Source organism: Leuresthes tenuis, unplaced genomic scaffold (genome assembly GCF_036924035.1).
Source record: "Leuresthes tenuis unplaced genomic scaffold, fLeuTen1.0.hap1 SCAF_5, whole genome shotgun sequence".
In the NCBI taxonomy this organism is placed as follows: Eukaryota; Metazoa; Chordata; class Actinopteri; order Atheriniformes; family Atherinopsidae; genus Leuresthes; species Leuresthes tenuis.
The window spans coordinates 35,012,759-35,034,775 of NW_027325359.1; the positions used below are offsets into that span (position 1 = coordinate 35,012,759).

The following is a 22,017-nucleotide window of genomic DNA, read 5'->3' on the forward strand; positions in this document are numbered from 1 at the left end:
TTTAGATAACTGGAGATCCATATAACGGAGTGAACGGGGCTTAGAGGATGCAGCCTCTAAATAAGGCATTATCTGTCTTTATTTCACCAATACTTTAAGAAGAATGAATGAATGAACGTGTGCTATAGCTCTGTTAGCTCATAGCTGCTGTTATGTGGCTACTTGCAGCTATAGGAGAGCTAACGGAGGGATTTCTACACAGGCACTCTACTGGGACCACTTCATCCACACGCCCCCTGCAGCACAGTTTATTCACTCCGTGCTCTGTGACAGTCGGCTAACTTCACACAGAGTTTGCTGCTGATAGTTTTGTGCAATATGGCAGGATATTTATCAGATTTTGACAATGTGAACGACAACTTTGATTGAGATGGACGTTCTTACCGGAGTGAATAAACTGTGCTGCAGGGGGGCGTGTGGATGAAGTGGTCCCAGTAGAGTGCCTGTGTAGAAATCCCTCCGTTAGCTCTCCTATAGCTGCAAGTAGCCACATAACAGCAGCTATGAGCTAACAGAGCTATAGCACACGTTCATTCATTCATTCTTCTTAAAGTATTGGTGAAATAAAGACAGATAATGCCTTATTTAGAGGCTGCATCCTCTAAGCCCCGTTCACTCCGTTATATGGATCTCCAGTTATCTAAATATCTTCCGAAGGACGCCGACTTTCACCAAACTGTTCTCGGTGAGTAGATGAACGTATTTCATGCCAGAAATAAGGTTTAAAAATACCGGAGTTCCCCTTTAAAATTGTTTTTGCATGATTTGATGACTTAGCAGAACCACGAGGCTGAAGAAGAGCTGTGAGCGATACACTTTTATGTTGAGAGACCAAAACCCCTAAATGTCTGTCAAAAAATGATGATGTCAGTACAGGGAGAAACACTGCAATAGGTTCTCATTCCCCTGGTGAAGATGCTGTCTTATCATAAGCCTTTGGCGTCTGCATCTGGGAGTAAGCACAAGATATACTTCAGTGACAACCATGACACCAATGAAGCAAACAGGGTTCTGGAGCTGTGACCAACACCCTCACGAGGAAGTCCATGAGGCAACCAACTTCGGACCGCCATTTTTCACTTCCTTATTTTCATTTCCACTGTGTTTGCTTCCGGTTTCAATTGCTTTTTGTTCTAATTTAGCTACAAATATGCAGCTTCCTTTTCCTCCCAGCTTAAAGCTAACGATGCGTTGATGCGTCACACTGAGAGATCCTTACAGAACAGAAGCTTTTAATCTACTTTGCTGCATACTTCTTTTAGATTTAGCTTTCAGTATGAAAGTGTTCACTGTCAATGTATCTTACAAATATCATGCAGGCGCAGTCAGTGTAGGATTCCTTCTGCTTTGAAAGGGGAAAACTGTAGCTGTGGGACTGTCACGGTTTCCCCCAAAATGACCACAGTATAACAGGGTTTTTAAGTGTAATTCACCGTGGGATACAGATGTTGGAATCACTGCTGTCTGAGGATGTTCATTCAGCTTTTCTTTTTTAGTAAAAATAAACCAAAAACAGGTCTACACAAAATAATTTAATACTTTCACACTTGAGCTTTGTAAAATGTACCTTTAATATCCTTTTTTCAGATGAAATAGAAAGAAAAAAAGATGGAATCCCTGTGTAATCACATCTCAAAAACAAATACCTGCTAAGTCTAAATATGCAAACGATTTTGCAGTTAAAAGAGAGTTAATTCAGAGCCGAATGAGCTGCATTGTGTTGCAGCTGCTGCTGACTAACAGGAAAAATGGCCTCAGAAAGAAAGCTGTCAGTGGAAACAATGGAAAGGAACTCCTTCAAGAAGCAGTGTGGCAACAGATGTTGGTTGTTCCCAGTCTGCTGTGCCAGGTCAAAGATTCAGGACAGGAAACTCAAAGCAACATGTCTAAAAACAGAAAAGAGTCGATGTTTGTGTTAGAACTGTAAGAAAGCAGCTGAAGGAAATGGGATTTCCATCCAGAGAAGCCAAAGTAAAGCATCAGTAACACCTGAAGAGAAGAAAAGCAGCTCACAGCGGCTGAAGAGAAGCAGCTGATGTCAGGTAAAGGACCAGAGGAGGTGTTCAGGTGGACTCTGTTCTCCTTCCATCACTGATGATATGGGCTGATGTAAAGGACCAGAGGAGGAGTTCAGGTGGACTCTGTTCTCCTTCCATCTCTGATGATATGGGCTGATGTAAAGGACCAGAGGAGATGTTCAGGAGGACTCTGTTCTCCTTCCATCTCTGATGATATGGGCTGATGTAAAGGACCAGAGGAGGTGTTCAGGTGGACTCTGTTCTCCTTCCATCTCTGATGATATGGGCTGATGTAAAGGACCAGAGGAGGTGTTCAGGTGGACTCTGTTCTCCTTCCATCTCTGATGATATGGGCTGATGTAAAGGACCAGAGGAGGTGTTCAGGTGGACTCTGTTCTCCTTCCATCACTGATGATATGGGCTGATGTAAAGGACCAGAGGAGGTGTTCAGGTGGACTCTGTTCTCCTTCCATCTCTGATGATATGGGCTGATGTAAAGGACCAGAGGAGGTGTTCAGGTGGACTCTGTTCTCCTTCCATCACTGATGATATGGGCTGATGTAAAGGACCAGAGGAGGTGTTCAGGTGGACTCTGTTCTCCTTCCATCACTGATGATATGGGCTGATGTAAAGGACCAGAGGAGGTGTTCAGGTGGACTCTGTTCTCCTTCCATCTCTGATGATATGGGCTGATGTAAAGGACCAGAGGAGGTGTTCAGGTGGACTCTGTTCTCCTTCCATCTCTGATGATATGGGCTGATGTAAAGGACCAGAGGAGGTGTTCAGGTGGACTCTGTTCTCCTTCCATCTCTGATGATATGGGCTGATGTAAAGGACCAGAGGAGGTGTTCAGGTGGACTCTGTTCTCCTTCCATCTCTGATGATATGGGCTGATGTAAAGGACCAGAGGAGGAGTTCAGGTGGACTCTGTTCTCCTTCCATCTCTGATGATATGGGCTGATGTAAAGGACCAGAGGAGGTGTTCAGGTGGACTCTGTTCTCCTTCCATCTCTGATGATATGGGCTGATGTAAAGGACCAGAGGAGGTGTTCAGGTGGACTCTGTTCTCCTTCCATCACTGATGATATGGGCTGATGTAAAGGACCAGAGGAGGTGTTCAGGTGGACTCTGTTCTCCTTCCATCTCTGATGATATGGGCTGATGTAAAGGACCAGAGGAGGAGTTCAGGTGGACTCTGTTCTCCTTCCATCTCTGATGATATGGGCTGATGTAAAGGACCAGAGGAGGTGTTCAGGTGGACTCTGTTCTCCTTCCATCTCTGATGATATGGGCTGATGTAAAGGACCAGAGGAGGAGTTCAGGTGGACTCTGTTCTCCTTCCATCACTGATGATATGGGCTGATGGAAAGGACCAGAGGAGGTGTTCAGGTGGACTCTGTTCTCCTTCCATCACTGATGATATGGGCTGATGTAAAGGACCAGAGGAGGTGTTCAGGTGGACTCTGTTCTCCTTCCATCACTGATGATATGGGCTGATGGAAAGGACCAGAGGAGGTGTTCAGGTGGACTCTGTTCTCCTTCCATCACTGATGATATGGGCTGATGTAAAGGACCAGAGGAGGTGTTCAGGTGGACTCTGTTCTCCTTCCATCACTGATGATATGGGCTGATGTAAAGGACCAGAGGAGGAGTTCAGGTGGACTCTGTTCTCCTTCCATCTCTGATGATATGGGCTGATGTAAAGGACCAGAGGAGGTGTTCAGGTGGACTCTGTTCTCCTTCCATCACTGATGATATGGGCTGATGTAAAGGACCAGAGGAGGAGTTCAGGTGGACTCTGTTCTCCTTCCATCACTGATGATATGGGCTGATGTAAAGGACCAGAGGAGGAGTTCAGGTGGACTCTGTTCTCCTTCCATCTCTGATGATATGGGCTGATGTAAAGGACCAGAGGAGGTGTTCAGGTGGACTCTGTTCTCCTTCCATCACTGATGATATGGGCTGATGTAAAGGACCAGAGGAGGAGTTCAGGTGGACTCTGTTCTCCTTCCATCTCTGATGATATGGGCTGATGTAAAGGACCAGAGGAGGTGTTCAGGTGGACTCTGTTCTCCTTCCATCACTGATGATATGGGCTGATGTAAAGGACCAGAGGAGGTGTTCAGGTGGACTCTGTTCTCCTTCCATCTCTGATGATATGGGCTGATGGAAAGGACCAGAGGAGGTGTTCAGGTGGACTCTGTTCTCCTTCCATCTCTGATGATATGGGCTGATGTAAAGGACCAGAGGAGGTGTTCAGGTGGACTCTGTTCTCCTTCCATCACTGATGATATGGGCTGATGTAAAGGACCAGAGGAGATGTTCAGGTGGACTCTGTTCTCCTTCCATCTCTGATGATATGGGCTGATGTAAAGGACCAGAGGAGGTGTTCAGGTGGACTCTGTTCTCCTTCCATCTCTGATGATATGGGCTGATGTAAAGGACCAGAGGAGGTGTTCAGGTGGACTCTGTTCTCCTTCCATCTCTGATGATATGGGCTGATGTAAAGGACTAGAGGAGGTGTTCAGGTGGACTCTGTTCTCCTTCCATCTCTGATGATATGGGCTGATGTAAAGGACCAGAGGAGGTGTTCAGGTGGACTCTGTTCTCCTTCCATCTCTGATGATATGGGCTGATGTAAAGGACCAGAGGAGATGGCAGCATCACCTCAGCAGGAGGTGTTCAGGTGGACTCTGTTCTCCTTCCATCTCTGATGATATGGGCTGATGTAAAGGACTAGAGGAGGTGTTCAGGTGGACTCTGTTCTCCTTCCATCTCTGATGATATGGGCTGATGTAAAGGACCAGAGGAGGTGTTCAGGTGGACTCTGTTCTCCTTCCATCTCTGATGATATGGGCTGATGTAAAGGACCAGAGGAGGTGTTCAGGTGGACTCTGTTCTCCTTCCATCTCTGATGATATGGGCTGATGTAAAGGACCAGAGGAGATGTTCAGGTGGACTCTGTTCTCCTTCCATCTCTGATGATATGGGCTGATGTAAAGGACCAGAGGAGGTGTTCAGGTGGACTCTGTTCTCCTTCCATCTCTGATGATATGGGCTGATGGAAAGGACCAGAGGAGGTGTTCAGGTGGACTCTGTTCTCCTTCCATCTCTGATGATATGGGCTGATGTAAAGGACCAGAGGAGGTGTTCAGGTGGACTCTGTTCTCCTTCCATCACTGATGATATGGGCTGATGTAAAGGACCAGAGGAGGAGTTCAGGTGGACTCTGTTCTCCTTCCATCTCTGATGATATGGGCTGATGTAAAGGACCAGAGGAGGTGTTCAGGTGGACTCTGTTCTCCTTCCATCTCTGATGATATGGGCTGATGTAAAGGACCAGAGGAGGTGTTCAGGTGGACTCTGTTCTCCTTCCATCTCTGATGATATGGGCTGATGTAAAGGACCAGAGGAGGTGTTCAGGTGGACTCTGTTCTCCTTCCATCTCTGATGATATGGGCTGATGTAAAGGACCAGAGGAGATGTTCAGGTGGACTCTGTTCTCCTTCCATCTCTGATGATATGGGCTGATGTAAAGGACCAGAGGAGGTGTTCAGGTGGACTCTGTTCTCCTTCCATCTCTGATGATATGGGCTGATGTAAAGGACCAGAGGAGGTGTTCAGGTGGACTCTGTTCTCCTTCCATCTCTGATGATATGGGCTGATGTAAAGGACCAGAGGAGATGTTCAGGTGGACTCTGTTCTCCTTCCATCTCTGATGATATGGGCTGATGTAAAGGACCAGAGGAGGTGTTCAGGTGGACTCTGTTCTCCTTCCATCTCTGATGATATGGGCTGATGTAAAGGACCAGAGGAGGTGTTCAGGTGGACTCTGTTCTCCTTCCATCTCTGATGATATGGGCTGATGTAAAGGACCAGAGGAGGAGTTCAGGTGGACTCTGTTCTCCTTCCATCACTGATGATATGGGCTGATGTAAAGGACCAGAGGAGGTGTTCAGGTGGACTCTGTTCTCCTTCCATCTCTGATGATATGGGCTGATGTAAAGGACCAGAGGAGGTGTTCAGGTGGACTCTGTTCTCCTTCCATCACTGATGATATGGGCTGATGTAAAGGACCAGAGGAGGTGTTCAGGTGGACTCTGTTCTCCTTCCATCACTGATGATATGGGCTGATGTAAAGGACCAGAGGAGGTGTTCAGGTGGACTCTGTTCTCCTTCCATCTCTGATGATATGGGCTGATGTAAAGGACCAGAGGAGGTGTTCAGGTGGACTCTGTTCTCCTTCCATCTCTGATGATATGGGCTGATGTAAAGGACCAGAGGAGGTGTTCAGGTGGACTCTGTTCTCCTTCCATCTCTGATGATATGGGCTGATGTAAAGGACCAGAGGAGGAGTTCAGGTGGACTCTGTTCTCCTTCCATCACTGATGATATGGGCTGATGTAAAGGACCAGAGGAGGTGTTCAGGTGGACTCTGTTCTCCTTCCATCTCTGATGATATGGGCTGATGTAAAGGACCAGAGGAGGTGTTCAGGTGGACTCTGTTCTCCTTCCATCTCTGATGATATGGGCTGATGTAAAGGACCAGAGAGCCGATCTATCAGCTGCTCAACAACAACGTTGGAACGTCGGTGATGGAGAATATTGTTTCTAATAAAAGCCAGAAGATCTAAAACAAAGTTTCCCAGATTTTTATCAACTGAGTTATCAGAAAATAAAACATATTGCAACAGTTTAATTTGAATAGAAGTTATTTTAGGTATGTTTTAAAAAGCCAGAACATTGTAAACAGCTGAGTATTTGTGTGTACTGCTGCATTTCTGCCATATCAGCTCATACTGACAGTAAAGAAAGCAGCCATGATATCTGTGGTGAAGAGATTAGGGTAAATACATTATTATTAATCCATGTATTCATTATTATGAATGTCTGTGTTAAGGGCCGAACATTTTCCATGATGCAGCAACATGAAAAAATACCAGTCATGTCCTTAAAAATCCGGCTTTACCACTAAAAACAAATCTTATGACTGGCCACTGAACAACAATCCAATCTGAATCGTATCTATGACAAAGGAACATCGTATTCCACACTCTGCAGGCTTTTTATAGACTAAACCTTCCTGTTAATTTGATGGCAGGTTAAGCTCTTAAGCCCTATACTGCTGTTTTAAAAATGCACATTGAAACGTGACGGCTCTCCAGAGCTGGTCAGTGACATCTGCTCACCTACGATCTTTGAACGGTTGAATAACAGCTCCAGTCTGGAAAGTATAAGAAATGATTAAACTATGAAACACCTCACATATCCAATCGGTTTCCATGCTGATTGTCTCTGTGTGAGCGGAACTCGAAGAGATTAAAGAGAAATCCTCATACCACCACCGTAATGACCTGACCTCTCTGTACATTTTAGTTTTTCATGCCTCCCGTGTGGATGAATAATAGATGAAACACTTTTCACACAACACCACATTAGCATTAGCAGCTCACCGGTGTGAAACTGAAATATAAAAATGTTCTCCTGCTTCCTCGTCAGGTACATCGCCATCTGCCATCCCATGAAAGCTCACACCGTGTGCACGGTGTCACGCGCCAAGCGGATCATTGCTGGGGTTTGGATCTTCACCTGTGTCTACTGCATGCAGTGGTTCTTCCTGGTGGACATTCAAGTAAGATGATAATAATGAGCCCGGCCCCTTTAGAGCAGGGATGTCAAACTCCGGTCCTCGAGGGCCGCTGTCCTGCAGGTTTTAGATGCTTCAACACACCTGATTCAGATGAAATTGATCTCTTCGAAAGATTGTTAAGTTCTGCACAAGCCTGCTAATGATGCATTGATCTGATTCAGCTGCATTGAAGCAGGGAAGCATCTAAAACCTGGACCGGAGTTTGACATCCCTGCTTTAGAAAATGTGAAATAGGTACGTTTGTGCTCATCTCCAGTTGTGGTTTTGGTGGTTTTAAACTGGACCTCCTCTGAGATGGTCTAAGTCTGAGTACTGCTGCATAATCGCCATTTTCTGCCTTAACTGTCCAATCAAAAGCTGTGAATATGAAGCCAGATTCAAGGTAGAATCTTAGATGACAACAACGGCTCAAGGGAAGTGTTTTCCAAGTAACCCGAGAGAATTTGGCCACTGTGGGATGTAACACCAGCGTAAAACAAACAAAAAGGTCTGTGTGAGCCCTGTACTCGCACAGCCTTTCACATGAGCTTGGTGTCACGTTTGAAGCGATCACAAAGACACCATTAAAAGCCCACAAAAATGTCAAGTGATCGTAAAACAAAATAGTGTCGTGCAGGGCTGGAAACCAAAGTTGTAAACTGCAGTATCTTCGCCCCCCGGGGACTCTAGAGCAGGTTTTAGGACCTGAAACCAGCTTAAGAAAACTCAGTGAGCTTCAAAATAAGTCAGAAACACGGTTTTATTGTTGCCTTAAAGGAACCAGGATCCAGCCTTTTCCATAAAAGTGAAATGTTTTGCACTTTAGAGCCACTGTTAGCTGTAATATCATCATTTAGTTAATATAGTTTTCACATGTTCAACATGTTCTTTGGAGGTATTTTTGTTTTCTTCCACATAATATAGATGATTTCTTGAGGGGATGCTTTTTTTTTCATAATGACTTGATGAAAGGGCCACAGGTTGGGCAGCTGAGATCTACCAGTTCGCTGCCTTTGTGAGTCCTTTAAAACTTTGCCGTCAGAAAAAAGGCCTTTTCTCTTTCGTGAGCTTGTATGACAGCATTTCACTAACTCTCACTGTCGAAAATACCTCTTTAAACATGACGATATTCTCTTGTCATGTCAAACATTCTTTGAACCAACACAATATTTAAATATCTACTTACAGGAAAACACTCAACATTCAACTATTTTACTCTAATTCATCATAAATGTCAACCAAACATACAATATGTTGTACTTTTTACTGCAGTTAATGTGACAGCTGGTGTTACTCTGAAAGTTAAAGGGGAAGTCCGGTATTTTTAAACCTAGATTTAATTTCTGGCATGAAATACGTTCTTTATTTCACCAATACTTTAAGAAGAATGAATGAATGAACGTGTGCTATAGCTCTGTTAGCTCATAGCTGCTGTGTTGTTGTTATTGGCGGCTATCATCCACACGCCCCCCTGCAGCACAGCTCATTCACTCCGGTAAGAACGTCCATCTTACTCAAAGTCGTCGTTCACTTTGTCAAAATCTGATAAATATCCTGCCATGTTGCACAAAACTATCAGCAGCAAACTCTGTGTGAAGTTAGCCGACTGCCACAGAGCACGGAGTGAATAAACTGTGCTGCAGGGGGGCGTGTGGATGAAGTGGTCCCAGTAGAGTGCCTGTGTAGAAATCCCTCCGTTAGCTCTCCTATAGCTGCAAGTAGCCACATAACAGCAGCTATGAGCTAACAGAGCTATAGCACACGTTCATTCATTCATTCTTCTTAAAGTATTGGTGAAATAAAGACAGATAATGCCTTATTTAGAGGCTGCATCCTCTAAGCCCCGTTCACTCCGTTATATGGATCTCCAGTTATCTAAATATCTTCCGAAGGACGCCGACTTTCACCAAACTGTTCTCGGTGAGCAGATGAACGTATTTCATGTCAGAAATAAAGTCCAGGTTTAAAAATACCGGAGTTCCCCTTTAAGAAATGACATGTGAAGACACACAATGGGTTAAAAGTAGACGTACATTATTGTACATTAAAGTTCCAGTGTGTAGTATTTTGGGGAATTTAGTGTAAAATTACGTCAAATTAGAATTAAACGAGCCTTTTCTGTCCATAGACACGTCCTCCTTCTTACAGCCCATCGTGTTGAGCTGCCATCTTTCTACTGTAGCCCAAGAGGGACAAACTATTTGCTTCCTCTCAAAATGTGTATTTAACAGAAAATCTTTTGAGTAAGTCTTTAAGCGATTTAGCCAAAAGTCATGAGAGTAATATAGAATATATGAGCTCAGCAGAAAGTTAATGTCTGGAGCAGAGTTTTAGTGATCTTGGGATCTGTTTGTTGATCTAAAAGCTCTAAAAGCTCAGGTCCAAGTCATTCCTGTTCCCTTCTGTGAACCCCAACTCACTCACTGTGGCTAAAACTTCAGAGGAAATAACTGAGAAAGAAAACTTTCCTCTAAAAAAAAGGAAGAAATCTGACATTCAGACTCAGACCAATTCAGTCTTTCATATATAACTCGATAAAAAACAAGATGTGCTTTGAATTGCTGTGCTTTCCAGACTAAACTCAGTTATTACAGCAGACGTGTGAAACATTTGTGATTTCCAGGACCTGTTTGATACAAACACTGCCTAAATTGCAGGGTGTTTAGGAGCTCTTTGCCGTATTATTCTGCTGAGATGTGACACATCATTACCTCTCCATGTCTGTGATGTTCAGGTCGAACAGGACGGTCATGTGCTGTGTGGCTACAAAGTGAAACGGGAGCTCTACCTGCCCATCTACCTCATCGACTTCGCCATTTTCTACGTCATACCGCTGCTCCTCGCCATCGTGCTGTACGCTCTGATAGCGCGGATCCTCTACCTCAGGTACAGCGTGAAACTTCTGTGGATTCAGTATGATAAGCTGATGAATTCTTGGCTGTTTGGGTGGTTTTTAGGAGGTTTTTAAGTTCACCGAAGAAATAAGCAGAGAGCTGGAGCGGCAGCAGTGTCACTCACCTTTCTGCTGCTCCTAAAACACACGATGAATCAAGCAACCAACACATTTATGAAGAACAGATGCAAAAAAAGCATAAAATCACCAAATTTACAAAGCTGGGATTCTCTTTTAGGGGTTTCGGCCATCACAAAATGGGCCTGAATTACCACTCCTCCTGTATTTCTGCATGATTAATCATTTCTAAAGACTGTGTTGGGTGCATCACTAACTAAAACACGACCTTTGCCACTAAAAAAAGTATGCAAAAGTGTATTTTCATCTACCATTGATCTGAAACTCTTCAGGTGAATTGCAGACACACTTTCCTCTCTTGCTGTAGTCGCATCTGTTCACCCTGCCAGTGTCGGCAGGTCTCGTATTTTAAGACTATTTTCCTGTGGCAGAGGCTGCTTGGTGCTGAATATTCATTTCTGTCTGACTGTCACAGGCCTCCGAATGCAGGAAAGTCTTAAACTGAGGGATGTTTTTATCTGAAGTGACGCTTTTACAGAACTAAGCTGGAGATGCTGAGTTTTTCTCCTCCTAATTCAGAGTGTGTTCCCAAAGATGAAATACGGAGGATATTCAGAGAAGTAGCGGCACAAAACATCATATCCTTCAGGCCCAAAACTTTTTCTAAAATATCCACTCGGCATGAACCAAAGCAATTAATTTGATGCCGTTTGATTCATTTTCCGTTTTAGAGATGCTGTTCATTTATCTTATTAATCACAGATGTTTACTACAGATTACAGAGATTATAGAGATGCTGTTCATTTATCTTATTAATCACAGATGTTTACTACAGATTACAGAGATTATAGAGATGCTGTTCATTTATCTTATTAATCACAGATGTTTTCACAGATTACAGAGATTATAGAGATGCTGTTCATGTCTCTTCATCATCACAGATGTTTTCACAGATGTTTACTACAGATTACAGAGATTATAGAGATGCTGTTCATGTCTCTTCATCATCACAGATGTTTTCACAGATGTTTACTACAGATTACAGAGATTATAGAGATGCTGTTCATGTCTCTTCATCATCACAGATGTTTTCACAGATGTTTACTACAGATTACAGAGATTATAGAGATGCTGTTCATGTCTCTTCATCATCACAGATGTTTTCACAGATGTTTACTACAGATTACAGAGATTATAGAGATGCTGTTCATGTCTCTTCATCATCACAGATGTTTTCACAGATGTTTACTACAGATTACAGAGATTATAGAGATGCTGTTCATGTCTCTTCATCATCACAGATGTTTTCACAGATGTTTACTACAGATTACAGAGATTATAGAGATGCTGTTCATTTATCTTATTAATCACAGATGTTTACTACAGATTACAGAGATTATAGAGATGCTGTTCATTTATCTTATTAATCACAGATGTTTACTACAGATTACAGAGATTATAGAGATGCTGTTCATGCATCTTCATCATCACAGATGTTTTCACAGATGTTTACTACAGATTACAGAGATTATAGAGATGCTGTTCATGTCTCTTCATCATCACAGATGTTTTCACAGATGTTTACTACAGATTACAGAGATTATAGAGATGCTGTTCATTTATCTTATTAATCACAGATGTTTACTACAGATTACAGAGATTATAGAGATGCTGTTCATTTATCTTATTAATCACAGATGTTTACTACAGATTACAGAGATTATAGAGATGCTGTTCATGCATCTTCATCATCACAGATGTTTACTACAGATGTTTACTACAGATTACAGAGATTATAGAGATGCTGTTCATGTCTCTTCATCATCACAGATGTTTACTACAGATTACAGAGATTATAGAGATGCTGTTCATGTATTTTATTAATCACAGATGTTTACTACAGATTACAGAGATTATAGAGATGCTGTTCATGGCTCTTCATCATCACAGATGTTTTCACAGATGTTTACTACAGATTACAGAGATTTTAGAGATGCTTTTTCAGGACTTAAAGATAACTCATCTGCTGAATCCGAACATGTCCCCCCAGCCCTCTCTCCACCCACCCGGACACCAGCGCCACCACACTTCGCCGGAGCTGTCGGGACTCCTCTGAGGCAGCGAGGACAGGTCGCCAGGGTCGGCCGAAGAGCGCGCTCTCCTCCAGGAAACAGGTCTGAGTCTCATTTCATCTCCCGCTGCTTCCCTCTGTGCCCTCTTTCCTGTTGTCCCATCTCGCCTGAGCCTTCGAGTAACTGCTTTGTGTTGCCTTTAGTTAAATTTGGCCATAATTTCCTCCTAACAGCACGTGGACGATGTCCCTCCCCCTGAAAAGTGCTGTGTCGTCAGCACTCTGTCCCAGCTGTTCTGAACCCTGAAGGCAGTCGTGGTTCTAATGGCTTCTTTTCGTCTGGATAGCACTGAAAGAGGCTTTTCACGGAGAGAGCCCTCTCTCTTGCAGATTGCTTGGTTTTGCTCTGCAGTGCTGCTTTGTCTCTTGCATTTCGAATACATTTATTCTCTCAGGCTTTTTGCTCTTGAAAGCATCTGCCATCATGTGCCTTTAGACACTTTGGGTTCAGAGGGTTTTGATCCAGAAGGGATCCACGTTTTGCTCCACGACATTTTTTATATGTTTGTATGTATTTTTAAATTAAAATTTCCTTTTATAAGTAGCTGAAAAGTGAAGTGAATTCAGCTGAATAGTTATAAAGACTTCAGTCATGTGTTATTCCAACAGAACTTCTGAATGATTATTCATGCTGTATTTAAAAGTCTTGGCAGAAAGTTCATCAGGTTTCTGAGCGGGAAACGTTGCTGAGTCTCAGTTGTTGATTCTGTGCTCTGAGAAATGAAGGATGTGCCTCAGTTTTGTGCAGTGACCTGCTTTCTGTTCTGACTGTGGTTGATGAGCTTCCCTGTGATTCCCTTTGGACCTACAGTCATATAAAGAGAAACACCTTCTTTTAAATTCTGTGGTTGTTACAGGATATTATAAAGAAAAGCAAACAGCTCAGTCAATCCAACCTCAGATTACACAGTTTTCACTCAGTTTTCCACACACTGCTTCTGTATTTGGTCTAATTTTTTGTTCAATAAATACCGACACAGTGGGATGTGTCATTGTGGTTCATATGAAGTTGGATTTACATGATTTCGAGACCTGGAAAGGACCAGATAATTGGTTATTATGTCCTGATATAGAAACCCTGGAACTGTGAACTGTATGGATTTCTAGCTCTGCTTCAGAGCCACTTCTGGTTGTTGTTGTTGGCACCAAAGTCCTGGCTTTTTGCTGATGGCAGGATAAACTAAAACTTTATGACTTTTTATTTTAAAACCAGGCCTGATCCCAGCAGGCAGTGGTCAGACTGAGCTTCATCGTGGATCTGAAGGAACAATTCGAAGAACTCTGAATAGTTTACAAGCAAAGAGATTTTTTTAATGTGATACTGAACCATGAATCATTTTACGGGTTAACAGCGTCACGATCCCTGAAAGCACTGGACTCAGATGCAGGGTAGCATCAATAATCAGATTTTATTTATATAATGATAGTCACCTGAAGAGCAAAATAATAGATTATAAATTCCTAACTCACTCTCCTCGATACCTATGGAGAGGAGAGTGAGACTATAAAACTTATCAAAAGAAAGTTCTCTCCACTCTAGGAGGAAAAAACAATTATATAAATTATTATATATATATAAATACATATATATAAATTATAATATATACATTTATTATTATATTATTATAAATCTTACAAATATAAATCTTACAAATATATAAATCTTATATAAATCTTACAAATAAACTTATTCCTCTCCGAACTGTCGGAGGCTCTATAGAAATTTAACAAATCAATAAACAGAAAGAGACTCCTTCTAATGGAGTTACTATGAAAGTTATAATTATAAATCAAAGACACTCCTCTACCGGAGATACTACTGAATAAATAACAAAGACAAAGAAAACTTCACTTGAGCTAAATCTATGGGAAAACTTACAACAGAAAATCAATCTCAAGGAGGAAATCAACAATAAACAAGATCTTTGGTACTTAGGCTTTGGTCACTTTGGAGGCTGGAGGAAGAACGCTCGAAACGCAGACTAAATACACGGGAAACGCAGAGTAAATACACGGGAAACGCAGAGTAAATACACGGGAAACGCAGAGTAAATACACGGGAAACGCAGACTAAATACACGGGAAACACAGACTAAATACACGGGAAACGCAGACTAAATACACGGGAAACGCAGACTAAATACACGGGAAACGCAGAGTAAATACACGGGAAACGCAGACTAAATACACGGGAAACGCAGACTAAATACACGGGAAACGCAGACTAAATACACGGGAAACGCAGAGTAAATACACGGGAAACGCAGACTAAATACACGGGAAACGCAGACTAAATACACGGGAAACGCAGAGTAAATACACGGGAAACGCAGAGTAAATACACGGGAAACACAGACTAAATACACGGGAAACGCAGACTAAATACACGGGAAACGCAGACTAAATACACGGGAAACGCAGACTAAATACACGGGAAACGCAGACTAAATACACGGGAAACGCAGACTAAATACACGGGAAACGCAGACTAAATACACGGGAAACGCAGAGTAAATATACGGGAAACGCAGACTAAATACACGGGAAACGCAGACTAAATACACGGGAAACGCAGACTAAATACACGGGAAACGCAGACTAAATACAAGGGAAACGCAGACTAAATACACGGGAAACGCAGACTAAATACACGGGAAACGCAGAGTAAATACACGGGAAACGCAGACTAAATACACGGGAAACGCAGACTAAATACACGGGAAACGCAGACTAAATACAAGGGAAACGCAGACTAAATACACGGGAAACGCAGACTAAATACACGGAAACGCAGACTAAACACACGGGAAACGCAGACTAAATACACGGAAACGCAGACTAAATACACGGGAAACGCAGACTAAATACACGGGAAACGCAGACTAAATACACGGGAAACGCAGACTAAATACACGGGAAACGCAGACTAAATACAAGTGAAACGCAGACTAAATACACGGGAAACGCAGACTAAATACACGGGAAACGCAGACTAAATACACGGGAAACGCAGACTAAATACACGGGAAACGCAGACTAAATACACGGGAAACGCAGACTAAATACACGGGAAACGCAGACTAAATACAAGGGAAACGCAGACTAAATACACGGGAAACGCAGACTAAATACACGGGAAACGCAGACTAAATACACGGGAAACGCAGACTAAATACACGGGAAACCCAGACTAAATACACGGGAAACGCAGACTAAATACACGGGAAACGCAGACTAAATACATGGGAAACGCAGACTAAATACACGGGAAACGCAGACTAAATACACGGGAAACGCAGACTAAATACACGGGAAACGCAGACTAAATACACGGGAAACGCAGACTGAATACACGGAAACGCAGACTAAACACATGGGAAACGCAGACTAAATACACGGGAAACGCAGACTAAATACACGGGAAACGCAGACTAAATACACGGGAAACGCAGACTAAATACACGGGAAACCCAGACTAAATACACGGGAAACGCAGACTAAATACACGGGAAACGCAGACTAAATACATGGGAAACGCAGACTAAATATACGGGAAACGCAGACTAAATACACGGGAAACGCAGACTAAATACACGGGAAACGCAGACTAAATACACGGAAACGCAGACTAAATACACGGGAAACGCAGACTAAATACACGGGAAACGCAGACTAAATACACGGGAAACGCAGACTAAATACACGGGAAACGCAGACTAAATACACGGGAAACGCAGACTAAATACACGGGAAACGCAGACTAAATACACGGGAAACGCAGACTAAATACACGGGAAACGCAGACTAAATACACGGGAAACGCAGACTAAATACAAGGGAAACGCAGACTAAATACACGGGAAACGCAGACTAAATACACGGGAAACGCAGACTAAATACACGGGAAACGCAGACTAAATACACGGGAAACGCAGACTAAATACATGGGAAACGCAGACTAAATACACGGGAAACGCAGACTAAATACACGGGAAACGCAGACTAAATACACGGGAAACGCAGACTAAATACACGGGAAACGCAGACTAAATACACGGGAAACGCAGACTAAATACACGGGAAACGCAGACTAAATACACGGGAAACGCAGACTAAATACAAGGGAAACGCAGACTAAATACACGGGAAACGCAGACTAAATACACGGGAAACGCAGACTAAATACACGGGAAACGCAGACTAAATACACGGGAAACCCAGACTAAATACACGGGAAACGCAGACTAAATACACGGGAAACGCAGACTAAATACATGGGAAACGCAGACTAAATACACGGGAAACGCAGACTAAATACACGGGAAACGCAGACTAAATACACGGGAAACGCAGACTAAATACACGGGAAACGCAGACTGAATACACGGAAACGCAGACTAAATACACGGGAAACGCAGACTAAATACACGGAAACGCAGACTAAATACACGGGAAACGCAGACTAAATACACGGGAAACGCAGACTAAATACACGGGAAACGCAGACTAAATACACGGGAAACGCAGACTAAATACACGGGAAACGCAGACTAAACACACGGGAAACGCAGACTAAATACATGGGAAACGCAGACTAAACACACGGGAAACGCAGACTAAATACACGGGAAACGCAGACTAAATACACGGGAAACGCAGACTAAATACACGGGAAACGCAGAGTAAATACACGGGAAACGCAGACTAAATACACGGGAAACGCAGACTAAATACAAGGGAAACGCAGACTAAATACACGGGAAACGCAGACTAAATACACCTGAGGGACCAAGGGGAACAGGTGGAAACACTTTGGGAATCAGGGAAGACAATGAGACGCATGACACAGGAGGAAGAGCAAGATACCTGAAACGAGAGGAGTTGTTAATTTCAAAATAAAACAGGAAGTGACAAGACAAGGTACAAAAACCTAAGAGCCTCTGTGAGACCTGACAAACATTTACTTAGATAAAACCTTTCACTCTGTCCTGTAGAACATAAAAACATCAGCAAACCAACCCCAATGTTAGCTCAGAGACATCTTAGAGCACATCACTGTGTTCCTGTCCTGCAGAATTTACAGTATTCAACTGTATTAATGGAAAACGGTACACTACTGTGCAAAAAATCCAGTATTTTTACAGCAATTAGTTACAGTGCACATCACTGTGTTCCTGTCCTGCAGAAACCAGCCTGCGATTCAGGAGATTAAATGATGCTTAAAGGGGAAATAATAAATGCAGGAAGTTTCACACACTTAACAGTGTTAAGTTGTTCACAAATGGTATTATAAGTTATGAATATATAATGGTTTCCTCAACATTTCCACCTGCTGAGTGGCTGAAAGAACTGTTTGAATTTAAGGGCAGATATGACCTCAAACCACAGCTTTAAAGCCGACCCGATGGCAGGGAGTCGGTAGAAACCCAACTCCTGAGCTGCAGCACATTCCTTCTGTGTTTTTCTTCATGTCTGCCATAATAAACCCAGAGGGGGCCGGTAAACACGGTGAATTCTGCACATTATTCCATGAAAGTGGAGATGCTTCCCTGCACACCTTTGAAATAATAAAGAGCAGGACACTCTTTGGATTAAAGAGTTCTGACCCTGAACCAAACGATGCTTTGAAGCTGCTGCTTTAACATTTAAATACCAAATATTTTCCTCACGAGTTCCTGTTTGAACTAAAAGAAAAATATATAAGCGGCACAGAGTGAGTCCTCGACACGTTTCAGTTTGCAGAAGAAAACATTTGGTGCTCTTTCTCTGCTTTGGGAGCTGCTCGCACCTCCATGAGCTCGGGGTCAGAGGCAGGGACAGGAAGCAGGGAGGCACTGATGGCAGATATGATGACAGACGGTCAGAAACAGCACGGGGAAGAGGAAATGGAGTGGAGGTGGATTAAAAGTGTAAGCAGCAAAGGTAGGCAGGCTAAGACCGCTTAAATGAGATAAACAGACACATGACACCCGATAAGACGCCAAAGCACAAAGACCAGAGAGGTCGGGCATAACCAAGAGGCAGGAATACTGTCCAGGAACATCTGTGCCGAGTATCCCAAAGTCAAATAGGAGACAGTCACAAAGGAAGTGAAGAACGACCAGCCGGAAGGGGGCAGCAGTGATAGATGGAGTTATTCTACGTGACGGAGACATCAAGAAGAAGACGAGAAGCTCAAGAAAACCCGAGGGCCGGAGGAGGAAGTTGGGGGTAATCTGAGCACTCTGGGAGTGTAGCTCCAACAGATCCCAGGAAGAAGAGGCCCAGAGACGGCTCCAGAGACGGCTCCAGGGAGCGGCTCCAGAGACGGCTCCAGGGAGCGGCTCCAGGGAGCGGCTCCAGGGAGCGGCTCCAGGGAGCGGCTCAGTATATTCAGTGTTCAAAGGAGCCAAACATCTGAAATGTTTCAAAATGGAGCCATCAGAATCCTGTGGGCAGTTAATAATGGCTCCATCTGACCTGGAATCAGCCTCCTCCTCCTCCTCCTCCTCCTCCTCCTCCTCCTCCTCCTCCTCCTCCTCCTCTTCCTCCTCCTCCTCCTCTTCCTCCTCCTCCTCCTCTTCCTCTTCCTCTTCCTCTTCCTCCTCTTCCTCCTCCTCCTCCTCTTCCTCCTCCTCCTCATCCTCCTCTTCCTCTTCCTCCTCCTCCTCCTCCTCCTCCTCCTCCTCCTCCTCCTCCTCCTCTTCCTCTTCCTCTTCCTCCTTCTCCTCCTCTTCCTCCTTCTCCTCCTCTTCCTTCCTCTCTTCTTCTTCCTCTTCTTCCTCCTCTTCTTCCTCCTCCTCCTCCTCCTCCTCCTCCTCCTCCTCCTCCTCCTCCTCCTCCTCCTCCTCCTCCTCCTCTTCCTCTTCCTCCTCCTCCTCCTCCTCCTCCTCCTCCTCCTCCTCCTCTTCCTCTTCCTCCTCCTCCTCCTCCTCCTCCTCTTCCTCTTCCTCCTCCTCCTCCTCCTCCTCCTCCTCCTCCTCCTCCTCCTCCTCCTCCTCCTCCTCCTCCTCTTCCTCTTCCTCCTCCTCCTCCTCCTCCTCCTCCTCCTCCTCCTCCTCCTCCTCCTCCTCCTCTTCCTCTTCCTCTTCCTCCTCCTCCTCCTCCTCCTCCTCCTCCTCCTCCTCCTCCTCTTCCTCTTCCTCTTCCTCTTCCTCCTCCTCCTCCTCTTCCTCTTCCTCTTCCTCTTCCTCCTCTTCCTCCTCCTCCTCCTCTTCCTCCTCCTCCTCATCCTCCTCTTCCTCTTCCTCTTCCTCCTCCTCCTCCTCCTCCTCCTCCTCCTCCTCCTCCTCCTCCTCCTCCTCCTCCTCCTCCTCTTCCTCTTCCTCTTCCTCCTTCTCCTCCTCTTCCTCCTTCTCCTCCTCTTCCTTCCTCTCTTCTTCTTCCTCTTCTTCCTCCTCTTCTTCCTCCTCCTCCTCCTCCTCCTCCTCCTCCTCCTCCTCCTCCTCCTCCTCCTCCTCCTCCTCCTCTTCCTCTTCCTCTTATTTATTCCTCTTCCTCTTATTTTCAATGTAAGAGCCCCAGACACTGACAGGAAGTTAACGGTTTCACCACCAAAATAAAAGCCCGTAGACAAGCTAAAGATGGGGTCCAGTCGAATGTTCTGTTCGTTGAGGAATCAGAGTAACGTTCCTCCGGGCAGCAGCCAAGATAAGAGCTGTTTGAACCCTCCAAATGTGTCCTGCAGCATGTGGAATGAGCACAGCGGACAATCCTTTGTGAAAGAAAGGCGATAAAGCCGTCCCTCCATTCCTTGTGGCTGTAACTTTCATGGCAACACTCGATTATTTTAATCCAGTCGAACAAAATGTGATTAATGTCATTTGTATTCATGTGAGCACAGGAGGGTGAGCAACCCACGGAAATGCTATCTTTCACTGTGTGAACTCACTTTTCATTTTAATTACAAGCCTTGATAAGGTAATATTCTACATTATCTCCAATTTATGAGATAACCTTTGTGTAACGGTATGATAATGTGACATTAGAAGTATCCAAAGCACTTTATTCTCATTCTCATTGCAGCTCAAGTCCTTTCCAACGAGGAAAGACAATATCAGGTCTATTCCACCCAGATTTAGAATAAATAATAAGCAGTATTTAACCGCTGTAACTTCATCAGAAATGTTCTGGCTTGGCTCAAAACGCATTGAACGTTTAAGTTTATGCCATTAAGGCTCCATTTTAGGCAACCTTGGAGCAGTGAACGCAGCACACAATGCGGTGCCATTTGGTTGAAGGACAGTGCCGTTCATGGCTTTTGGAGAGAGTTTAATATGCTGGAAATATTACAAACCTAAATTCAAAGCTATAGAACTATTTCCACCCTTCTGGCAGTGAGAATTATTGGCCAAAACCTGCTCAAATGTACATATAAATGTGTCTTTTTCTGATTTATAATGCTTCTTCCCATCATTGCTCTCTGAATGAAAACAGCAGCAAAGTTCCATCACAGACACCAGATTTAAATCTCAGATCTCCGCCACACTCAGGGGCCGAATCAGTGCTGAATGAGGAGTTTGATGAGGGCTTGAACACAGCAGATGCTGCAGCGGCAGCTTTTCGGTCCGGCTGGGTGAGTTTTATGTTCCAGCACATATGAAACAACCTCAGCTGATCCTTAGAAATGTTCTCGCTGAAAACACAATTAGCATCCGTCATATACTGCGAATACAAGCTGCGTCTGTGGCTCAGGGGCACATTAAAACCAGCAGTCCTTGACTCTAATGGGCCTTGAGTGCTTCACATTCCCCCACAGCCTACAAACTACTACAGGGCTGTTTCTGTGTGTGATTGCCGGCTTGAACGCGGCGTCTTTGAGACCGAACTCGAGAGCAGAGAAGATCCTTATCTCGGCTCTTCAAGGGGCTCCATCTAAGAGCAAAAGATTTGCATAATGTGCTCCAGGATTTACACTGAAGTGTGCTTCATGCAGCGGATGATTTCAGCCTCTCAGACTCTTTTGATAAAGCAACTAAATCTGATAGAAGATTGATAAACTTGTGTTTGCCAGAGAATGGCTCTTTTATGATGGTAGATTAATACAGCGGGGTGTGAGATTACTGAACACTTTTAATCTCTGGGAGTTTCTGCTTGTCTCTGATCTCCTTAAATGCATCTTGATAGAGATGGATGCTATCAGCTGTAACACGGGGTGAGTTGATCGCATCCGAGGGTTAAATCTCCGGCTCAGCGGGGCAACAAACTTGTTTGTAATGTTGGAGTCAAGTATGTCAGTGAAAATGCCATCACTGCTTCACTGTCGCAGCACAGAGATAATTAGGAACCT

General features: G+C 44.0%; 1 protein-coding gene across 1 annotated transcript in view; it reads left to right on the top strand.

Annotated features, from left to right (window-relative positions):
• trhr2 (thyrotropin releasing hormone receptor 2) overlaps positions 1-22,017 on the top strand; it is a 41,323-nt gene that overhangs the window by 10,478 nt on the left and 8,828 nt on the right. The window contains exons 3-5 of the mRNA XM_072386739.1: positions 7,518-7,650; positions 10,382-10,533; positions 12,669-12,792. Coding sequence (XP_072242840.1) covers positions 7,518-7,650; positions 10,382-10,533; positions 12,669-12,792 — 409 coding nt within the window. The remainder of the gene's footprint in view (positions 1-7,517; positions 7,651-10,381; positions 10,534-12,668; positions 12,793-22,017) is intronic.